The 22,838-nt window shown below is 37.0% G+C and overlaps 1 protein-coding gene across 14 annotated transcripts in view; it reads right to left on the bottom strand.

The window, feature by feature from the left end:
- The window catches only part of ZNF644 (zinc finger protein 644), a 78,495-nt gene that overhangs the window by 6,144 nt on the left and 49,513 nt on the right, over nucleotides 1-22,838 (bottom strand). For 9 of the 14 annotated variants that reach the window (XM_077825454.1, XM_077825457.1, XM_077825458.1 and 6 more), the window contains 3 exons: nucleotides 9,736-12,776; nucleotides 8,925-9,530; nucleotides 6,304-6,426 (listed from right to left, as the gene is read on the bottom strand). The exons of 1 other annotated variant lie outside the window; for it this stretch is intronic. In XM_077825454.1, coding sequence (XP_077681580.1) covers nucleotides 6,304-6,426; nucleotides 8,925-9,530; nucleotides 9,736-12,776 — 3,770 coding nt within the window. Of the gene's footprint in view, nucleotides 1-6,303; nucleotides 6,502-8,924; nucleotides 9,531-9,735; nucleotides 12,777-14,678; nucleotides 14,765-22,838 lie in introns of those variants that run through there. 4 more of the 14 variants (XM_077825467.1, XM_077825463.1, XM_077825466.1 and 1 more) reach the window with 4 other exon arrangements.

Genomic DNA, 22,838 nt, shown 5'->3' with positions numbered 1-22,838 from the left:
GCTGGGATGTTCATCCTCACTGCTCCTCTAAGGAGCTCTGAGATCCTCAAGTGAAAGGTGCTCTCAGTACAAGGCACGAATTTTCATCACTGTGTGTCTTCTCATAGGTACCAAAGATCCTTTTCATCCTCATCTATCTTTATGTAACCATCATACATGCAGCATCTGAGCACCTTCCACAAGAGATACAATCTCTCCTCCCAGTCAGGAGGAACTGGGCATAATTCATTTTGTATTTTTTGCCCTTTTAAATCTCGTATTATTGATGGGCATCTTGGTCAAAAAAGTGGGGTTTGCATTTTGCCTGGAAGGTACTGAAATTTATGGCCATCCTTCTCTCTGAGAGAGGAGACAGGGTACCTGAGCCTGGATACCAGTGTGCCTGTGGAGAACTATTAGCATAAAAGCAGATCCATCTGGCCAGGTGGAAATGATTCTACAACAATGGCTTTGCTTCTGTGGATTTTGCAGAACACCCCATTGAGGAAAATTGGAGGAAACAGAGACCACAGCTCCATTAGATTGCCAAGGCATCCACCTGAGGTCCTTCTGAGATCAGTTAGTAGTTACAAAATCAATGACATTTAAGAATGTGAAAAAGGTCTACAAAATGGTAGCCCTGTATGTATAGCTGGCTCCAAAAACCAGAAGGATGTCATTCTTGTGAAATAAATGCTTTGTGGCTCAGAGTCTCTTAGATCAGTTTTTCTCTGTATTCAGACAGACTTCAAGGCTAGATTCCCCTCATCCCCATTAAAAAATTGGACTCTTCTCATTCAGGCAAATACTCCAGTGTTTCAGGGAGGCTATACAACCACTTGTGTCCCAATCCTAGCTTTTCTAACAAAGGGTTCCTGAAGGCTAGCAATTCTAGGACACTGATGTGCAATCTTCTGAGAAAAAAACCTCCCTGATCATCCCACACACAACTAGGAGCTAACACAAGAAAATGGAGTCTGGCATAATGCACCAAGAGAGGTGACTTTGCAATAGTCAGACAGGGATTTTATGGAGTGTAGAGGAAAGGAAGGAGAGAATGGGCAAGGATTTTTCTGATGTGTTTAGTACATAGGCTCTAGATAGAACAACTGTAAAAAACAGGACTGAAGAACTCAGCGCAAGACTTCCAGTGAATGCAGCCCCTCTCACATAGGGTAACAGGACTAAGGCTGGAACACAAGGATCAGTCCACATGAAGCGATAGTAACAATAAACTTAAAAAACAAATTTTCAAGAGATTCAAATGTTAAAACTGGCTGTGAGTTGAAGTAGCATTCCATACAACATGTTTGTCCCCTTTTCTTGTGGTTTTTGACTTTCTGAGTACATTTATTTACTTTTAAAGGCACAAACGAGCATGAATGTGCTTTTGGGTCACTGTAGGAGAGAAGGTAAGACCAAAACTTTTGGTAAAATTTGACTGATGCTTCGGATCAACATTCAGATGATTCATTCTCCAAACAGACTGGTATATGAGTAACTGCAAAACTGTCATCAAATTGCTAAAACTCAGGAGTAGTAAGCTCACTTAAATTAAACCTATGTGTGCACAAACACTTCTGATGCTCACATACTGTACTGACAGGATACTAAAACAAGCAGCACCATCTTAAGAACAACACAGTCTCACCCCTAGGTCACCTGTTCCAACCCAGCCCATATTATAACCAAAACCGGTTATTTAACAACATCTGTCTGGTGGTTTCAATCCAGTTCCTAGTGGACAGTTTCCAAATGACGAAGTAAAACTCCCACAAACAGCAGGCTCACTAACACTCAGCAAAGAGATCAAGAAAATTGAACCCCATCCAGCCTCATGGAAATTCCTTAAGATTAGGGTGAGGCACATTGTCAAAGTGTAGGGAAGCTCAGACTGCCACTACCTATGCCCATGTTGTGGATAGCGGGTACAGTCTCCACAGCTGTCAACTACCACCTTTCATGAGCACTATATTCAGTACAAAAGTCTCTCTGATAGAAGACTTTTCCCTTCAACCTTGACTACCCGCTGTCTGCTTAGTTGCTGCTTCTGAAAGCTGTGTGTGACTGACTGGATTCACTGCTCATCAAAATCTCTGATTCAGCATGGCAGAGTAGAGGAACAACCAATTTAGAATAGAAGATAATTGAAAATCTTTGGAAAGATCACTTGGAGGAGCTCAAGTTCTGTTGAGAACGCAGTATTTAAAAAAGCATACACACATTAGGTAAACAGGCTGCATATACACAATTTCACAGCACAGTGTCAGCATGGTGGTGGCAGATTAAAATGTATGCCCAATATGAGTGGGCAGCAGCATGGATTATGTTGGAAATTGTAACTAGTGGTTCTTTGTTGCACATCTTTAGATCCAGTGAAATTCCCAAGCTGTGAAATAAGTGTGCAACTACACAATGACTTAAATTTGTTCTTTCTGTTAATCCACAGTCCCCAAAATGGGAGCAGTCTCTACTTCAAGTGCTGAAGCACGTGTTCTTACTAGGACTTCATTATTTTTGCTACAGAACATTTACTAGTATACTAAACTCAGGCAATACTACAATTAAGTGATATATGTTGTCCTTTAATTTTGTTTGTTTGCTTACTTGCTAATTGGCCACATTCAATCATTTGCAATGTCTCTTCCAGTCATTTGTGCAAATTTGTAGGGTTTAACTATACATCAGAATATTTTTATCTACAGTAATTTTTATGTCAGGGCACTTTATTGTGTATTCCTGAAGATATTAATACATTTTCTTAAGTACTGCTTGATCAATTAGGGATGTAAGACTGCAGAATAAAGACTTCCAGGCTGTATTTCTTGCTCCTCCTCTTAGCTCCAAGGCCACTTCCCTTGTGATATGTCTCACTGCAGCAGCACAGCAGGGTGCCAGTAGCAGAGAAAGCATGTTATTTACAGGGGCGCAAAAGGAAAGGTAGGATGGCAAAGACAAAAAAAAGGGGGGGGAAATGCCAGGGTGCAAGAGAGATCAAAGAATCTTAGGGGACAAAGAGAAAGTTGGGGAGGTCAAGGAGAGAGAAATTAGGGACTCTGGAATACAAGACCTTAATAGGGAAAAACCAAGTGGGGAAAGATGTATTTTGAAGATGGTGGAGAGGTCTGTCCTTAAAGTGACACAGTGAAAGAGAAAATCTCTCATCTGCTCTGCAAAACACCAGAAGTGTACAGCAGTCCACCAACCCTTTCACCAAAATAGGTAGAAGCATGGTGTCTGTTGGGCATGGGGGAGTAAAACAATCATGCAAATCTGTGTTGTACAGCCTGAAAACTTGCACTAACTTCTGGAACCAGACTTCCAAAATTAGATGTGGAATTTCACAAGCAAATTGGTTAACTGTGCACGCAAATGGTCATTTATGCATATAATTACAGTGAACAGCGGACCCATATTGCATAAATTAAGGTTGCAATTACACACTACACTTATCATAGCCAATGGCCTAGCAAATCTTGGCCTTGCTTGAAGATTTGTTCCTTGAACTATTTTTCAAATATTGGCAGCTACATTTCATTTTTTTTCTTGTTAAATCATAACACATGGCGGCTCCTGTATTTTCTCAGCATGCAAAATTTGGTTACATACCCCGTAAGTTACTGGTTGTGAAACAGCATTGAATCTACTAGAAAAGTAATGTTGTAATAGTTAATACTGAAAACACGCATAGTCAAAGTAGTGGGAAAAACATTAATTGCCTAAAAGGAGGATACTTAAGCTAACGCAGCCCTGGGAAAGCTTTCATTTCTGCTTCACTGACTTGCATAGATGATTCTATTTATTTTATTGAATAGCAAAGTATAAACAGTTCCCATAATAATTGCCACATCACATAAGAATTACAGCAATCATGTATGCATACAATTATGTAATTAGAGCAAGGAGCTGGGACAAGTACTGAACTAATAAAGAATTTCTCTAATATTTCTTTACAAAGATGTAAGGAAGTAAAAGAGTAAGTTCAGGGCTTTTTTAAAATAGGAAAAATTACTAGTTACTCAATGCCTCTACACAGTTTAGAAGCTGAGATCAATAAATTTCAGGGCTGAAGACCCCATATAATAATTTCTCTAAAACATAGTCATCTTCATCTAACAAGACAAGAAGAACTTGGATCTTCCTAATATGGGAGATGTTCAGTAAGACCTGCACTCACACAGAGCCATACCTTCTCACTTCTCAGAAAAATAGTAAGAGCACCGTGCTTGTAGTGTGGTATTATATCACTAAGCCCACATGCTACACAATGTATTACAGCGTAGTAGATTTACTGGTACACTATGAATTATCAAATAATTAAAACCACAATTTTTAAAGTACATTTTGTGATCCATTATCCTTGCTTTGTTTATTCACTTGCCAATTGACAAAACTCACTAATTTGCAAAGGGTCTCCCAGTCACTAGTGAAAACTAGCAGCATTCTAGTATTAGTTACTAGGGATGAAAGAAATACTAAATACTGATTACGTATTCTAACATAATTTAGTCCTCCTATACATTATTTTTGATACACCCAACCCATGGACTTCCTCTAGCTGGTTTAATGTATTTATCTGCTCTCTGTGACCAGATTCAAATTCTGAAGTTAAAAATTAAGTTTCTAGCTCTTCCAGATGAGAAGAAAAACTTCCAAATGGGCAAATGTAAATGAAGAAATACTCACAGAATTATCAATGTAAATTTGCAGACAGCCTGAAACAGCTCTAAAAAACATGATCTGCCCTCAATCTCAGAGATGTGTTATATTATAAATAATAAGAATAATACCACCTAGCTTTTTTCATAAGTAATCTCAAAGGACTTTATTAAGTTAGCATCATCTCCATTTTACAGTTGGAAAACTCCGTTTTACAGAATGACCTGCTCAATGTGTTACCAAATTTAGGTCTCCTGAGCCACAGACCAGTGCTCTACACACTAGGTCACAGTGCTTCCTCTGTTAACTTTTAAGTCTAATGAAAGTATTTTAAAAGTAATAATTTCCAATAACTTACATATGCAATTGTGCACCTATCTTGCACAATTATCATAACTGTGTGCATAAATTGAATAAAAGCACTAGCAAAGAGTCCAAAACCTCAAAAACAGCAGTGATGGTAACAAAGCCCTCTGCATCATCTTTTCCCCACTGAGTGACACTGCAAATAGTAACCTTAACAACAAAGTTAATTACTATGTAAGGGCCAGATTCTATCATGCAGTCTTTGTTCAAACCTCCCATTGTTATCAGTGGGAGATCTACTGTGAATCAAGGGTAACACACAACCCAACCTTCATAGACTCTGCCAACAGACTAGAATTAAAAACGTATCTTGGCCCTCTTCACAGAAAGTTTGACACTCCTGCTTTACACATGACTTGTACTTCATATAACTAGCAAGATCTGTGGCTAAGAAAATGGAACACTACTTTTACCAAAGTTTACTTTTTCCTGTGCTTGTTTCTTCTTTATGTAGTGACAGACAGTTGCCCTCCCCAGTTACCTAGTATGTTTATTTCAGGCTCTCCACCTCCCAATTGCCATATCATCTTCCCCTTCTGCTCCCCAACCCTCACTCTGCCTCCTACTGTAGACCATACAGATTCAGATCACATTGACTTCAGTGATACTTCATGTGGCCACAAGGGGTTGCCTGCAGAGAGCCAGCTGCAGAATCAGGCCCTCGGATATTATTCCAGATCACAACATAAAATGGTAAGGGACACCAACCTGAAATCTAGTTCATTTTAATATGAATGAGTTAAAAGTAGTGTCAGGACAGTACAACATTCACCCCATAGTACCACTACCAAATTATTTTCGCTTTGTGAACCACCAACACGAACAGAGAAAACCGTGAAACTGACTATACACAAAGTGCTGTCAGATGCAGAGACTGAAAAATTAGTTATTTTTCGCTCATCTATTTCAATTGTAGTACTCTTATGGGTTATTTGTAATAGTAAGTAGGTAAAAAGTGTTTGGACAGGCATGATTTTTTAAAGCTGTCATATCCCTTTCATAAAAAACAAATAGCTATTTTGATTTTGGGGTGAAGAATGAAAGTTGCTCAGCTTGCAGCTTTGTTTACATACCTGAAATGCTGGACCAAAATGAGTGAGTAAGAATGAAAAACAAACATGAAAAATGGACAACAGCAACACCTATATGTTTACAAGTTGCTGAAGTTCAATCTCTTAATTCAACTTGTTTACCAGAGAAAGCGTCAAAATTCATTTGGATTAACATATAAGTTTGTGCAGTCTGATGAGGAAAATGCATCATACACAAACTTGCTTTTACATCTGTAACAAAACATACCTGTCCCAGTCAAAAGTCCAGCACTCTTCTTTCGTGCATAAGCGCGTAAGTGGTTGGACAGACTAACAGCACTTGTAAACGTCGTATTGCAATGCACACACGTTCTAAGCTTCACAGGCATACCTATCATTCAAAAGAAAACTATAATCCAGTTCTCTCTTCAAAAAATGAAATTCTCAAAGCGTTGTAAAAAGTTTTCTGTAATAAAGATGTTTAAAATATATTCACTGCATTGATGCAATCGTTCAGTATATTAGAAGGATCCAAATTAACCATTATTAGTTTTGCATGTAGCGTTTAGAGCCAAACCATGTTATTTTAAAAGAAAAGGGGGGTAAACCTTGAACCCCCAAGCTTCTCTGGATTTAACACCTATTATCACTTTCCTGCAGATCTCCACAGTATGCAGATCATTTCCTAACCCCAAAATACAATCCTGTGATTTGAATAGCACAATTCTGTTGAGAAGTTTCAAAGCCTGCAACATTCCCAATAAAGAGAATTAAAAAGTCTAGTTGACGAAGTGGTAATTAAAGTGTTTTACCCACAAGACTGTAAAAGGCTCACTACTAAATTAGGCTGCTGATGAAGGCTGGGAGAAAAGGTGGTAAAACACACCACTGAACAGCTGTTAGACAAAACATTTTATTCAGTGCATTTTATGTTCATTACTTTGGATGCGCAATCAATAATGAAAGTTAATGATTTGAAGTTTTTTGCTAAAATCTTTGTGCTAAATAAATGATCAACAAACTAACATCTTATTTATCACAGGAAAGAAAACATAGCGAAACAATACTAAACTCCTCACTTACCAGACAAAGAAACCATTATAATTGGTTTCTTCTCAAATTTACTGTGATACACATCAAAGAGCTTCCCTTCCCTTTGTCAAAAATACATTATCTTGGTCAATTATGTCAACTAATATTATAGAAAGCTTAAAATATGTTAGTTTAAAAATGTCTAGAGCTATTATGTTGGACAACTTCTGTATGCAGGATAGAATCCTATTATCCAGCAGCCCACAGAAGAAAGACTGCTTTTCAGGAAAATTACAGAACAAGAATACCTGATTGGTAGACAATTTTTTAAATTGAAATTGTATTAAAGATATTTGGAATAACTTATGGTTACAGAGATTTTATTTTCTTTTTAACTCAACAGTCATAGCGAGTAACTTGTCAAATTCTATTATCTTAGCCACAGCTAGCTTAAGGGCTTTGTTTCTAACTATTAGTATTATGCAAGTATATGTTCATTTTCACTTGATTTTTCAGTACAGCCAAATAGATACCACCTAACATTCAGAAGTAAATGTATTCAATTTGGCAAGCTATACTTCAGTATGTTTTTCCAAATATAGTGAAATCTGTCAAAGAGACACCTCCCTTATTAGGCAACTTCCTGTTTGAAGTGACCACCAAAAATACCCAAATGTATTGAATATAATTCTGTTCCACCTTTGTTACGCCAAATTAGAAAGTCACCTTCGTTAAGAAACTGATTTTTGTCAGACAATTGTGTGGTCCCGTAAGACAGATTTTACTGCACAGGCAAGTTATTTTTTAGCAAGGCAAACATACCGGTGACCAAGCACAGAGCGCTGCCAGGTATGCTGTAATGCACTGGAATATTGGCAAGAGAACCAGCAAAACCAAAAACTGTTCCGGGAATAGAATATGATCCTGTACTTCAGTATCTAGGATATTGCAGTACCAGAAAGCGGTGTCCAAACTAGGAGCAGAAACATACTAGCTATAATTCTGTTTACACAAAGGTGTTATCAAAGAATACTAGTAGTTTCCCTGACCAATGGAAACAGATTTTTTTTTTTTTTTTTTTTTTTTTTTTGCAAGAGTTGCGTTAAGAACATCATTCTAAAACAGGGCTAGAGACTATCTAGCAAGTAGTCAAAAATTACAGAATTGTTTTATTAGCACAGTTCTCAAAGAAAAAAAATAAAATCTTTGCCCGCAACAGTCAGGGATTGTGCGTTAGAACCCTGCTGGCAACCACCGTGTTCAAACAGAGCTGTAACTAGCACAGTTCTTCTCCCAGCATCGACAGGGCTAAAAGGAGAACAGCAGGTTCCCACATCAGCCACAATTATACAACAAACATGCATTCATTTATGCTGAAGAAGCATGTTTGCCTAAAATGTTGAAATTATTCAATAGTAGTTCATAGTTTGGAAATAGTATGCCTTTGTAACACAGAGAATAGTTCTGTCAGCTTGGGTAAATGCTACTTCTGCACAAGTTAGATTACTCTCTGGGCAGTCTACGGGTTGCACCCAGCTACTTCAACTATTTTTGTTGAGGAGCAGCATATTTTGCTATCAAAAGTTGCACTTATTTTCTGGCTCCTTTTAAATCACACCCCAACCACATGTCAAAAAAGAATGATATTTTGTGCAAGAGAATTTACTGCTGATGAACATTAATGCTGGGCAAGTTACACTAGAAGTTTATTGCACTCTCTTTCCCCTCAGTACTTTGCAAAGGAAACAAGAGTTAAATTAACTATGTTCTAGGAAAAATATTCTACACTGCAATACCTTTTCTAATAAATGAAAATTCTTTGGAAGCATAGTTAGACAGCTATAAACAGCCTCTTACCTGACTGCATAGTCAAGTCCATCCTTTGTGGCTGATACATCAATGGACTGTCTTCATTTAATGGAAGAACACATTTCTGAACAAACCTCTTTCTTGCAGTTTGATTATGGATCTTTTGAGGAGAGATATCAGGATTCCTTTCTTCTCCTAACCTTTTATTTTTCAGAAGTTCTATCAGTGTAAGTGACTGATTTTTTTTTTCATCATGTAGTACTGTTTTTGTTTCATCACATTCATTTAGGAAACTCAGACCTTCTTCCTCCGATGCAGACACTGAAATATCTTCAGTCTTTAGGCCATTATGGTATGCTTCAAGAGGTATAACATTTTGAGATAAAAAGTCATCATTTGAAGCAAGTTTCTGAGCGACAAATGGTCTGGGAATAATACGGCGACTGTTCAATGCTTTTAGGATTTTTTCATATTTTTCTTCATTTTGCATCATCTCATTTAGAACGCAGATTGGAGACTTATGTGCATCCCACTTGGTTTTGCCAAGCCTTTTCAGGTGTCCTCGCACATGATTAGACAATCCAATTTTCGTATCAAACCAACCTCCACAGAGTTGGCATGTGTGTTCAGAAGACGTTTCAGATTTCTCAATAGCTAAAAAGAAAAAATAATGATTTATCAATTTTCCAAACATTTTTGAACACCTTAACTGTACTTAACGCTATAAACTTTTAAATATGAGTACAAGAAGCCACCTTTTTTAAAGGCAAGAAAACATGATTCACCCTCTTTTATGATGAACAGACCATTATGAACAGACCTCTACCCCCCACTGCACACCCAAATTAAAAAATAGTACCTTTTCTAACTCGCTTAACAGGGGTTCCTGTTCCAGTTCTTTTGAAATGCTGCATTTTGTCACTTGTCGCTATCTGCTCCGGTGAAACAACATGGCGGGCTTCATAGCTTAATCCAGCTCTGTGAAGATGCCCACGGACATGATTAGACAATCCAACTCCTGTTTCAAATGTTGCTGGACAGTATGGGCAGGACTTCTTCTCAAGTGATAAATCAGTCCAATGGAAAACTGAGTTATGCTTTGGCAATGCTGTTCCTACATTTTCTAAATTTTGAGGATCATGTAATTCATGCAGAAAGTTACTACTCTCTGCATCTTCATAATACTCAAAATAAAAACCATCATTCTGCTCATAATGAAGAGAGGATTTATCACCAGCTTCTTGATCCTCCATTTTACCTTTGAATAAAGGGAATAGGTTTACATGATCCTGATTAATATCACTGTAAGATTCATCCTCCATAGACTGTGCAGTGTAATCACATAGTTCAACATTATCCCATGAACTTTCATCCTCCGTTTCATAGCTGTCTTTTTTTTCAGCAGAGTTAAGTTTCTGTAAAACAACAACAGTCATTTTATGTAGAAAATCTGGATAGCAATCCAAATCATCTCCTGTAACAGAGCCTTCCCTCTTAGACTCTTTAACCACTTTTTTTACAGCTACACGCCTATGGTCTTTATAGCCTTCTGGCCTTTTGGAATCAAGATTATGAGAATCCATGATAAAACAATTATTATGGGGACTACTTGATGATGAAAATAAATGTAAAGAACTAACAGAGCTGGACTCTTCCTTTTTAAAATGTAAAGGATAAGGATCACTAGATTTTTTAATCATCCTGTAGTTTTCATATTTGTGCCTATATAAATAATTATTGCTTGTTTTGACACTAGCTTTTTGTTTTGCTGCTTGATGGAAATATTTAGGTTTTTGGTCAATGCTATTTTTAATCAAAATAGTCTTGTTTGTAGAGTTTTGATTGCACACACTTACAGCTGACTGTGAAACGCTTTTCCGAGCCTTCTGTATCCTGTGGGGTCTCTTGTGAAGTTTCGCAAAGTTACTGGATTGCGAAGCTGAGCCAAACGATCTTTTTACATCTTGCTTTAGAACAGAATTCTTTGGAAATGTAGATGATTGTTTGATCAATTGTTTAGTTCTGCTTCCAAAATCTAAAGGTTCTTCAATTATGCTGCTTTTTCTTTTTTCTAATCTAAGGTGGCTACCAAACGGATCAATGCACGATGTTGGATGCAAATATTCCATGTGTTTTTTTAAAATGCTTCTGGCTGATGTAGTAAATGGACACATCTTGCACATATATGTGGTTGATTTTTTTGATGACCCTATATATGGATCTTTCACTGAAGTCTTTTTCTGTGTTTTTCTCTGGGACATATCACTACTGATAATTGAACACTTCACTACTGCTCCATGAGCAATCCCTCTATGGCATTCCAGTTCATTTTCTGTCACAGCCATGAAATTGCATTCCTCACAACAGTAATATCTTTTATCCTTTTCATGGGTTTTAGCATGTTGCACAAATGTTTTGGGACAATTGGTACCAAATACACATTGTGGACACTGTAATCGTGCACTTCTACCCTCATCCTGAAGTTCTTTCAACTCTCGGATTTCTTCCATCAGTTTCTGCCTTCTTTCCTGGTGTATTATCATGTGCTTAAGAAGTGAATTACGATCTCGAAATGTCCGTCCACATTCCCTACATGCATAGGGCCTTGGGACATTGAGATGACGGAAGTGACTATTCCCATCCAAATGATACATCATATGCCTATGCAAGTGTTTCTTCTCCCTAAAATTCACATTGCACTTTGTACAAGGATAAAATGATGGCTCATCCGTACTAAAAGTAGATGGTGATTCTGAATCATTCTGTTCACATTTGTTTTTTAAAGTACTAGAAAGAAAAGTGCTAGTGTGAACTGGAGAAGAATCTTCTGCACATTTGTTAGTGGGACTATAAATCAATTGTTGGATAGCATCAACAGCTTCTAACTCCTCATCTGTCGATTCAGGCTTCACTTTTGTTAATGCATATGTCTGTGGTTCTACTACTTCTAGATCCTCACTCTGCTCTAAATAGTCAACATTTAGTAATTTTGATTTACTGGGAATATAATCTGTATCATTAAAACAATCCTCTGTATAACGTGTTATCTTGCTAACATCCATTTTTCTTTTTCTCTTTTTCTCTAGACCTACTTTACAGTGAACTGGAGACTTCTCTATTGTTTCTTCATTTGTCATAAGAAACTGTATGAACTCTTTTTGTGGATCCCAGTTTGTATCATTTCCTGATCTGAAACTACCTGTACCTGAGGAAATTCCTGTTAATGTATTGACACAATCATCGTCTACTAGTAAACTGCTATCCTCACATACTTCTACTTGGCTTATTAAAGTGCTATCTGATTTCACACTATTTCCTATAGATTTCTGTGTATCACAACCAACTGAAGCAGAGGTAGGTAGATTTTTAATGGAATGAGTCAGGTTCTTAGCCTGTGCTACATCAGGTAACAAAAATAACACTTGGTGTTGACTTGATTTCTGTGTTGTACTCTTTGCAGGCAGCTGGAGATCATGCACCACTGGCAAAGTTGAGCAGGAATCTGTATGACCCACAGGTTGTCCAGTGGTTAATGAAACACTACTTTTATTCATAATGGAAGTTTTAGTTAAGGTGGAGTGTGAAACTGGTCCATTAACAGCAGTTCCTTTAGGCAAGCTAAAGTTTTCAGTAGAAACAGTAGGAGCACCAGTATGTATAAATAGAGACTTCTGGCCTCCACTTAAGGCTTTTTCGGATCTGTCCCTTGACAGCTCTTCCGGCAGAGTCAATATATTGTTTTTCTGAAAAGATGTTTCACACTCTTGTGGTTTAGGAATGCCACTTTTCCCGTCAGAGATGAAATTGCTGTCATCTAGAAGTCCTTCTCTAGCACCAGTAATCTCAGTATTTATCTTTGAATCATCCATATTGCTGGTCTGTCTATTAAGCACATTTATACTAAAAATAAAAAGAAACACAGTAGTTAGACATTCAGAGAAACAGCTGATAAAAGCAGCTTTAAATTGATATTATTTCTGCAGCAATGTACTGTATTATGATTGGCTGTTTAAAGCTGAAAAATCAGTTCGACTGTGTTAAAAACAGTTCATTTGGGAGATTCAGGGCAGACTGTTTTCTAAATTAACTTGAAAAATAAAATGAATCCAATGCACCTCTCCCCCTAATTTGTGCAATGTTAAGGTTGCAAGATAAAGCATTAAAAACAAACTGAAAGTTCAAAAAGTTAAGTTTGAGATAACAATATTAACTTAGCCACATTACACAGCCAGTATACTTTTTGATATACATTAACATTTTCCAAGGAAAAGAAACAGTATTTCCTATGTATTTGCAATGGGCAGACAGTAACCTTAATTTGTGGAATTTCCAAAAGTGCTTACAACCTGATCTTGCATCCTTAACACCATTTCCCCCTTCTAATATCCTACAGTTTGTATTTGTTTAAAAGGGAAAATATGGTGGAAACTGGAACTAACTGGCTTGTGCAGCTTAACACCAGCAGAACTTTTAAGGCCCCCAATCCTGCAAACACACATTCTTAACTTTACTATGGGGAGTAGTTCCACTGTTTCCACTAGAACTACTCACAGTAGTAAAGTGGTTGCAGAATCAGGGCCTAAATACCTTGTTCCATATCTCTTGGGTTTGCACACCTTACAAATTTCATTGGCTTTGCACTTGTCAATTTACAGAAATTTTCTATTATATTCAGTGTGTAGTTTTCAATGGTTAGATCTTAATTAAATCAACACCAACTTTAAAACAAAGTAAGAGCAACAGTGCTCAGTGAGGATATTTGCTAGTATTTATTTTTAAAAAACAGAAAAAAGGATCTCCCTCTTTGCCAAATTGTCCGCCAGTCATCTATTTATACAACATTTAATCTCCCAATTAAAAAATGAACATGCAGGTAAAAAGGGCAAGAAAGAATTATTAACAAAAAATACTGAAAATACAATTTATAAGTACATTAATGTGGATTACAAAGCCAACGGAGAGTTCATCTTTAGCTGTTTACTATAAACATTGTAATCTACACATTAATGGTTACAGACATAAAACTACAGTTGGAAAAGAATAAAGACTTCCAAGATCACTATGTTAGAATCATTTAAATGAACGTGCATCATCAGAAAAGTCAAACGCTTCCTTTAGCATCTGCAGAGTTAATCAAGAGAGCTTGTTCTGTATCTGAAAGCATCACCCACTTCAAGGTATTTGCCACAACAGACCCAACACTTACTATGGAACAACTTATTAAAACCTTTGTTCTGGTGGTCAAGGAACATCCCAGTACCAGAAAGAAGAAAACAAAAACCTAATTTCTAGTCTATGAGCATTGATGTAAACATGGCAAAGCACACTGAGTATATAGACAGACTTGGGTTATTTGAATCAATTAATGAATTTAAATGTGTCTTGCAAGAGAGAGGAGAAGTTGGGTGTCGGTCTTTCACTACTTCCTTATGCTATGTAAAGTTGGCCTGAAAAATTTTTCCCTCCTTCCTCCGCACCCTCCCTCCTCAACTCCAAAAATATTTTTTCTTCTGCTTGGTTTAACATTAGAATTTCCAGCCCCATTTAGAATGGAACACTCTGCCAACTGGAGAGCAAGTGTAATATGACATCTCAAGGGTACAAACAGTGAAAGTTAAGCAACTGAAAGGGAGAGAGAATTTTAAAGGTGTATCAAACTAGGCACCCAAAACTTGAGGTAGCCCAAATCACTAAGCACTTTTGAAAATTTTGATCTTTGTTATCTGTTTGTTGTTAACACATATTTAACTTCAATTACTAATTAACATTTTGAATAAAGAAAGCCTCTGTTAAAGTCATCACCTAGTCTCCTTCAATTAAAGCGTCACAACAAACATCCCTGGCTCCTCCCAGTGGTCCTTCAACAAAACCAGGGAAGACCACACTTGACATCCCTTTTTCCTAAAATTAAAATTAAAAATAAAAATCAAGCAGTAAGTTAAAGAAAGCGCACTTTCATCTTATTAACAAATCAAAAAGTAGTAAAATGGACCCATGCTGTCTTTTTTTTTTTTTTTAATCCTTTATAGTTCACTCTAAAGACAATCTCCTCCTTCTGACACAAAGCCAGCAAATGCCAGGCCTCATGGAAAAGCAGCTGCTATGCTACTTATATTGGAGCCAATTTACCGAGAAGGAAAAGCACAGATTTACCAAGCTACACTTAATTTTCTCCCTCTCCCCCCAACAACGCTTTTTTACGATCTTATTTTCCTCACGTAGTTATTCTGTACCACCTTATAAAAACTAAACTGGGCTGAAGAGCGTGAAGAAGAAAGGATAATACAAGTACGGTTGTATAATGCTTTCCATAACAAGCAATATGTAGCAAAAGCTTTTCTTCACTGTATCAATATTCAGAACAATTCAATAAGTAATATAGCATTACTCATAGCAGTGTGCAGTCACAAATACATAAAGTATACTTTAATGACATCATTTAAACAGGTAAGAAATCTAGTTTAAATGGATTTATGCCATATCCTTAAGTAAACTTAACGAGACAAAACATCAATTTTTAATCCTTCCATTTCTCCAATTTTCAAAATTCTATTATATGTTGAGATTAGCAAATTTCCACAGTAATTAAAAGACTTATAATAAGATCACATTCAATGTTATCACCCTAAAATGGCGATAATGCAGCACCCAGCAGGAGTCTTTACATCACATACACAAGTTAAAAATGGGTAGCACAAACATGTACTACAAAGCAGTAGTGCAAATGTCAGTTAAAAGAGAAGCAAACTCTAAGGCTGCACCACAGTTTCCCTGTCCATTTTCTCATGGAGTAAGTGTAAAATATTGAACTCTCAATCATATCAGGTTATTCAACCATTCTGAAATAGAGTTTAGAGATTTCATCTTTTAAAGTTATTTATGCTGAAAAGATTTGTATTTTTCTCATCTTATTATATTCACAGAGGTAGACAAACGTATGCTCAGTCAATTTGAGAGCCTATATTAGTTTTTCTCAACAGGAAGCAATGTTGCTAACGAAGTGGTAAATTCAGTGTTAATGAGTGGCTTCACTGTTACCACCTCTTGAAGTAAAACCTTCCATGTTCCATGTTCCACCCATCTGTTCTGGTGTTAGGGGCTCAGAGAAAGAACAGACGCTTCCCATTTAAAGCAACTTCATTGGTACCCCCAGAACAGCAGGGTGGCAAACTGAGAATATCATGTCTGCTTGGAGATTGCAATCCTCATTATCAAAAATGGCTTCATGAAAACTTTCCACAAGTTCAGATGAAGACACAAAACCATACTGTTGCACACGTGAAATTGTAAATGCATAAAGACTTTAGTAATCTATAGGGAGTATTTAATTTTATTAAAATTATGGAACATGGAAATATTACAATCCAACCACCTCCAGCTAGAAATTTACTTTAATGCCATGATGAACAACAGTTTAATTATATCAGATATTTTTATTTTTCATAAATTACTTCAGGTGTTATAGGTTTATGAAGATTGATAATGAGTCAGAGAGGGCTCGATCAAAATTGATCAGAGTCCTTCCACAGACTTCAGCAGGCTTTGGATCAGGCCCCCAATGCATACTACTCCAACACTAAAATGTATCAGATCATTTTAAGCTAGTTGTAGCATTCTCCCACCTATGAACAAAGTGTTGGTGCCAATTAGCTGGCACCAAAGGATGAAGTAACTATGTTTGCAATGATTTTAAATGTCTTTTTGTGAGTGTATTGGCAGGCGGAGATTTGAGGCTGAAATTCAATACTTAAACCTATTGGACTGTACTTGAATACTACAACATACAATCACCCACTCTGATATCCTGAAACGGATGCAATAAAACAATACGCAGGGCTAGATGGTTTTAAGAGTGTTTTATACCGGGCTTTGAATGTCCTTATTTTTAAGAGGATGTTTATGTTTGAACCTCAAGAAGAACAGTGACCTACTGAAGTGTAATCTGATCCAAGGCACTTTCAAAATTAGATGCATCAATAGAGCAATTATGATTTAGCCAAGATTGTGTATTATTCTTAACATGCATTCATAGCACACACCTTTAAAAACTTCATCCTGTACACTGTACCACGAAAGCATATAAACAATACAAACTGATCCAAAGGCACAGTAGTAACCTGTAAATATACTTACTGTACTTGCACAGTACTAGCCACTTTAATGTGTCAGGATTTAAGTCACCTATTCCTTTGCAAATGCTGAATGTATACAGTATTTCGCCCCCTCTCCCTCATGTTAAGCATTGTCTCTCTTTTTCTAAGATAGAGAGCTGAGCTAATTTCAATTTTTTTTTTTAAAAAAGGTACAACTTCTGGCTAAAATCTTGTATAACAAGTCATTTAGATTGCAGCAATGCCTAAAATATGGTAGTATTTTACAAACACAGAATGACACAGTCCCTGCCTCAAAGAGCTTACACAATATATACCTACAATATCTGGCTAATAAATATTGATAAATTACTACAGTAGTGCTATCATCCAACTGTACAGTTACATCAGTAGAAGTCTGGAATAACTCCACTGCTAGTAGCAATGTTACTCCAGATTTACACCACCACAACTATTTATTGTATTGAGTTACTCAAGATTTACACCAGTGTAGCCAAGAGTAGAATATGTCCCATTGCTTAGCTAACCAAAACAATTTGTCCCCCCCTACTTTATTTATAAATGGACATTTAAAAAAATAATAAAACCACTAACTCTTCTTAAATATCTTGTTTGCAATATTTAACATAAAACATCTCATTTTCTGAAAAATCCTAATGAGTTCTGCAGCTATAACTGCCTGTAGCTAGATACTATAAGCCTTTAAAAAAAAAAAAGTGCAAAGGTCAGATCTGTCTTCAAGATGACAGATCATCACTTAAATGCCTCAAGCTAATCTTATTGTCTCAGAAATCTCAAACATCAGTATTTTTGCAAACTATCAGCACTTGCTATAACACCCTTACTACACTACATCTTGAGGTTAGTACAGAAGAAATGAGGTGATAATTGCATATTAACATAATTATTCTGTAATCCCTCTGAGCAAGCTTCCTAGGTCACTCAGTAATTCAGATTAGATGCAACCTTCCTGTCATCAAATCTATGCTGTCCACTTTCTGTTCATTAATAATTCTTTTTGATAGAAAATGAACTTAATTCCATTCTTTTATGTACATTATTAATTGTATTTATTACAAGTAGGTTAATATTTCTTGAGTACTTATTTCATAATGACAACCTTTGCCATGTAATACTGTCACACACCGAATTATAATATTGCTCTCCTTCCTGGCTAGCTCACTACAGAGCTAAATATATTGTACTGTTGCCTGCTAGCACCATTATAGTTAGAGGCTTGTCAATTTCTGTTATAACCCCTCTATTTTACAGGCATTTGCAACATACTCAAAAAAACACTGGAGCTGGAAGTCAGAACAACAGGATTTAACCAAATTCATAAAGAGCATAAAATGCTTTCCCACAGCTAATATAAATTTTCATGCAAAAGCTACAAGTACAAACTTAAATGAGATAAAACCATGCATCTTAAAGTGACATTAACATTAGACATTTTTAATAAGGCCATAGGGTTTGTTTGTTATTTTCTGAAACCCTGATTAAAAGGGACACTGGAAAGTAGGTGGCCCCCAAAACTGAGCCAATTTAAAGGTGAGCTAATTTTATTCATCCTGTTTATACAATATCAAAGAGAGAAAACAAGCCTGTCAGCACAGTTTTAATCCTATATAAACCCAGCACACTGTTTTGTTTTTTTTTTAAACAGACACATGCACAATCTTTTCACAGGAAATATGGATCCACCATTTAGCAACAGGAAAGGCACTTAAAATTCTGCACCAAGTTTTCGCTTGTGCCTCTGTTGTCACCCAAGAGTGAAGCCTTGAAGAAAAAAGACTACAACCTAATATTTATATCAACTGTTTATTTTGAATGTACTTACTAAAATGCATAATTTTACATACAGAAACGGTCTCTCTCACACACAGAACCCCTATATGACTGGGAGACAAGATGGTAGAGCCAAAGAACAGCTTTTCAAGAAAGGAAGGGCAGAAACAGTAAATTTAGTCTGCTGGCTCTTTGGTTCTGGGATCAGACAGGACCACAGTCAGGCTAGTGGACTGGTCCAGTGGCCATGCAGAAGAGGGGCCATATGCAGCCAGAAAGCATAAGCCTGAAGACCATCGATGAAGACAGAAAAGTAAAGATGATGGGTGAGAGAAGAGAAAGAATGACCAAGAGACGCTGTTCTAGGCTGGAAGCTATTTTTTCCTAAAGAAAAAAGCATACAGGAGAACTGGGGAAGAAGGAAGAATCACAGCAGGCAAGAACTCATTACTCAGAGAATGAAATTAAAAAGATAAGATAGGAAAAACGAAAAAATACAGGAGAGAAGAGAGGAAGAAAAGATGCACAATTTTGGGGTTGATTTTTTGGGTTTTATATTTTCTCTCTCTGGCCAACGTACCATCTCAATCAAAGTAAAATTTGAGACAACAGGGAAAAAGAATGTTAAACTTATGCAAACAAGAGTCATTACTTCATATTATTATAGCCGAGCACGTAAGAACTCATATTGTTTGAGGGGGGTTGTTTCAATGAAGCTAATTGCCATACCATGTTCAAGCACTGGTTTGGAACAAGACTGAAAGTTTAAGACCTTTTAAAAAATGAAAGGGCATAGAAAGAAACAGAGATGATGAGAAATTGGTATTAACTTGCCAACAGTCAGCCTGGAGGGAGACAGCCTGCTCCACCAGTCACCAACAATGTTAGCAGAAGCCAGCCAGTCACCCAGCAAAACATTCAAATGGTGTAAAGCAAGAACAAAATCATTTGACTTTAAGTGGATTTTTTGGATGCTAGCAATTCTGGTATTCATATTGTTGGATATATAACAATATATATAACTGTTGGATATATAACTGATTATAAGTTTTAACTGGTGCTTTTGAAGGAACAGTTTAGCAGTTCTGGTTCTCTGCCTTTTAGAGCAATTCTGACTGCTCTAAAGGCAGAGAACCAGATTTCTCTAATTTACTGCTCCTTATGTAAGGCTTCACAGTGCTTTTCCCCCTTTTCTGCTTGTACTTACAAAGCAGATTGTTGAGTGTGCGCTCCCATACTCATGGCATAGCACGATGGATCATACCATCTCCACTGTTTATGGGCTTGCTTTGTTCAGAAACCCACAATTTACAGAATTCCAGTAAATGCAGATGTGACTTTGTTTAGCACATGGTCTGGCCCTCTTCTCCCTTGGCTACTCATGTTGAATTTAATTAAACACACACAGAGCATTCTACAACATTTAATAAAAGAGTAATGGAGGAAGACTCCTTTAAGCCCTTAACAAAGCTCTCTTTTTAAAAGGAAAGAAAAAAACGGCGTGCCAATGGTTCTTCCTGATATTTACATGGATCGAGTGTTTTGAGTATACTTACTAAAATGCATCATCTGACACAAAGGAGTGTTCCTAAAGATCATTCAGACCTTCTCTACGTGTTTTTCATTTGTTTTTATAAATTCACATGGGTAGAGTTTTGAACCAATTAGGATTACTGGTTTGGAAACAATATACCACTATAATGAAGTGCTAAAATTAAGTTTTCCGGATGGTCTGGTGTGGCACTACTCAAGTCAGAGAGCAGAATCCAAGTCCTTGTATCTGGCTCCTTGAGTCAGCAAGGGTTGAAAGTGCTCTAGAAGCAACACAGCCGCAGAAAGAAGGAAAATGGATAATTGTTCAAGTCATTCAACTGGGACAACTGATCTGTTAACACCGAGTGACTCTGAAATCTTGTAGTATAGTGGTTGTAACTTGAGTCCTTAAGACATATTCTGGCTTTCTGGAGGCAAAATGTCTGCCAGAGAGGAGGCTATAGAGACGCAAAGTGTTCATACTATTCCTTCTATTGGAGATATACTGGGGGTGATCACAGCCCACAAAGTGGGTAATACAGTCAGTGCAGGGGTTTTGGCATGGCAGCCAGGAAATGTGCAGAGCTTGTGAGATTAGACACCAAGCACAAAATAAAGCTGGCCCTGGTCAAACCATGACCAAAATTCAAACTGTTCCTGACCTCTGGATTCCTCCCAAGGTCCAAGGTAGAAATAATGTTTATCCTCAATAGGTGTTAATTCTCACTGAAGTGCAGTGGGCCTTGCTAGCGTGGAGAAGTGCAATTTACACCTCCATCCAACAATCAGAATATATCCAGCCCACTTCTGGATGTGTGATCTCAGATTCAGATAAGCATACCAAATGCATTTACTTGAATATGCACTCCTTCATATCTGGTGATATACAAACTATCACATAACATTTAAGTACAACAGAGTCTTCTAAGTAATTAAGGTTAAAGATGACCAATCAGGCAAATTAATTTATATCATATTTGACTGCATGATGATCCAAATTTCTACCGAAACTATTTCTGAAGTATGTCATCTTCGTATCTAATTCTGCAACAAAAGCATCACATCTTAATGTATTAAGTTAATAGAAAATGATAATCTCAAAGCACTTTTCAGATAGACAATGCATTAAGACAACACTCTTGTGAGGTACAAATATCATCCCCACTTTACGGAAAAGGAACAGATTCTGCCTTGGCCAAAGAAGGGGGTTGGGGAAGGAGAGGAGACTGCAACTAACTGTGATTTGGTAACCAAAATCCTGTGAACAAGACAGAAAGCATTAAAAGTCAGACAGTTTAAGAAACACAGAAAAAGCGATAGAGTGCCAACCCCCGCCTCCAAGTTTCTGAACTGGTAAAATACACCATATCCTCAGGCTCAGATCTTTCAGGAATGACAAAATAGCTTTTTACTAACCAATCAAACAACAAAAGAAATTCACCTTTCAGTGAGAATATACATGAGAAATTTCATGCCCAAAGCATAATTATTTGTTCAGAAAGTTTTAAGTACCGGAAAATAGGTGCCTATAATGAAATTGCTTCCTCAAACGCACTTATCAGAATACTAGCACATATTTTCTTCTGAAAGTGAAAGAATTGAACCATTTGTCAAAAATAAATTTCTGAAAGTTCATTTCTGACTGAAGATGGGATTGTGAGATTTTTTTACCATCTATTACCCTGAAGGAACGCAGATTCATCGTAGGTCAGAGCTGAAGCATGCTTATCTTACACTTATAGAAGCCAAAGCATATGAATTCAAGATCCCTGATAATACCCTTCTTTTAAATTTTGGAAGCAACGATTGATTAGATAAATAAAAAGCCCCATGAATTTTTCTCTGTGCATCATTTTAAAATTAAAGTATTTAAATAAGATAAACTAGTAATGAAAGTGAAATCTCAATTTCAAAAGTAGCACATTATGCATATGGCAAAAATGTACTGTTAAAATACTATTTCATGTATCATTATTTGTATTACCCTAGCACATAGGAGCAGTAGTCACGGATCAGGAACCCATTGGGATATTAAAAAGATCATATGATTTCATTATGAACGGTAAGACTTTTATAGTGAGTTTAGTACCTATGAAAGATGCCTGATTGACAACACTGTAATCTGAATTCCTATTTTACTACAGCTTGGATGGCAATAGCGCAAGCTGACCCAAGCCCCCAGAGTGTTCAATTCTGTTCTATGAGGGACCATCAGGTGTCCACATGTATTCAGTGCTTGATGACTCTACTGAGATTGCCAACGAGTGTATCAATGGCAGTGGAACTTCACTAAAGCTACTGCACTAGAGAGTTTACAGCTGCTTAGCTATACCGATACAGCTGTGCTGCTGTAAGCTCTCTAATGTAACCACTTTAAGGCGACGGAAGAGAGCTCCTGGAAGCTTCACTATTCCAGCTCCTGTGAGCAGCGGTAGCTATGTCGGCAGGAGAAGCTCTCCAGCCAAATTAGCGTTGTCCACATGCTGCTTATGTCGGTGTAACTTACGTCACTCACGGGGGTGATTTA

This window comes from Eretmochelys imbricata, chromosome 8 (assembly GCF_965152235.1).
Source record: "Eretmochelys imbricata isolate rEreImb1 chromosome 8, rEreImb1.hap1, whole genome shotgun sequence".
Classification (NCBI taxonomy): Eukaryota; Metazoa; Chordata; order Testudines; family Cheloniidae; genus Eretmochelys; species Eretmochelys imbricata.
The sequence above is the reverse complement of the archived record's forward strand: the minus strand, read 5'-3'. Positions and strand labels throughout refer to the sequence as shown.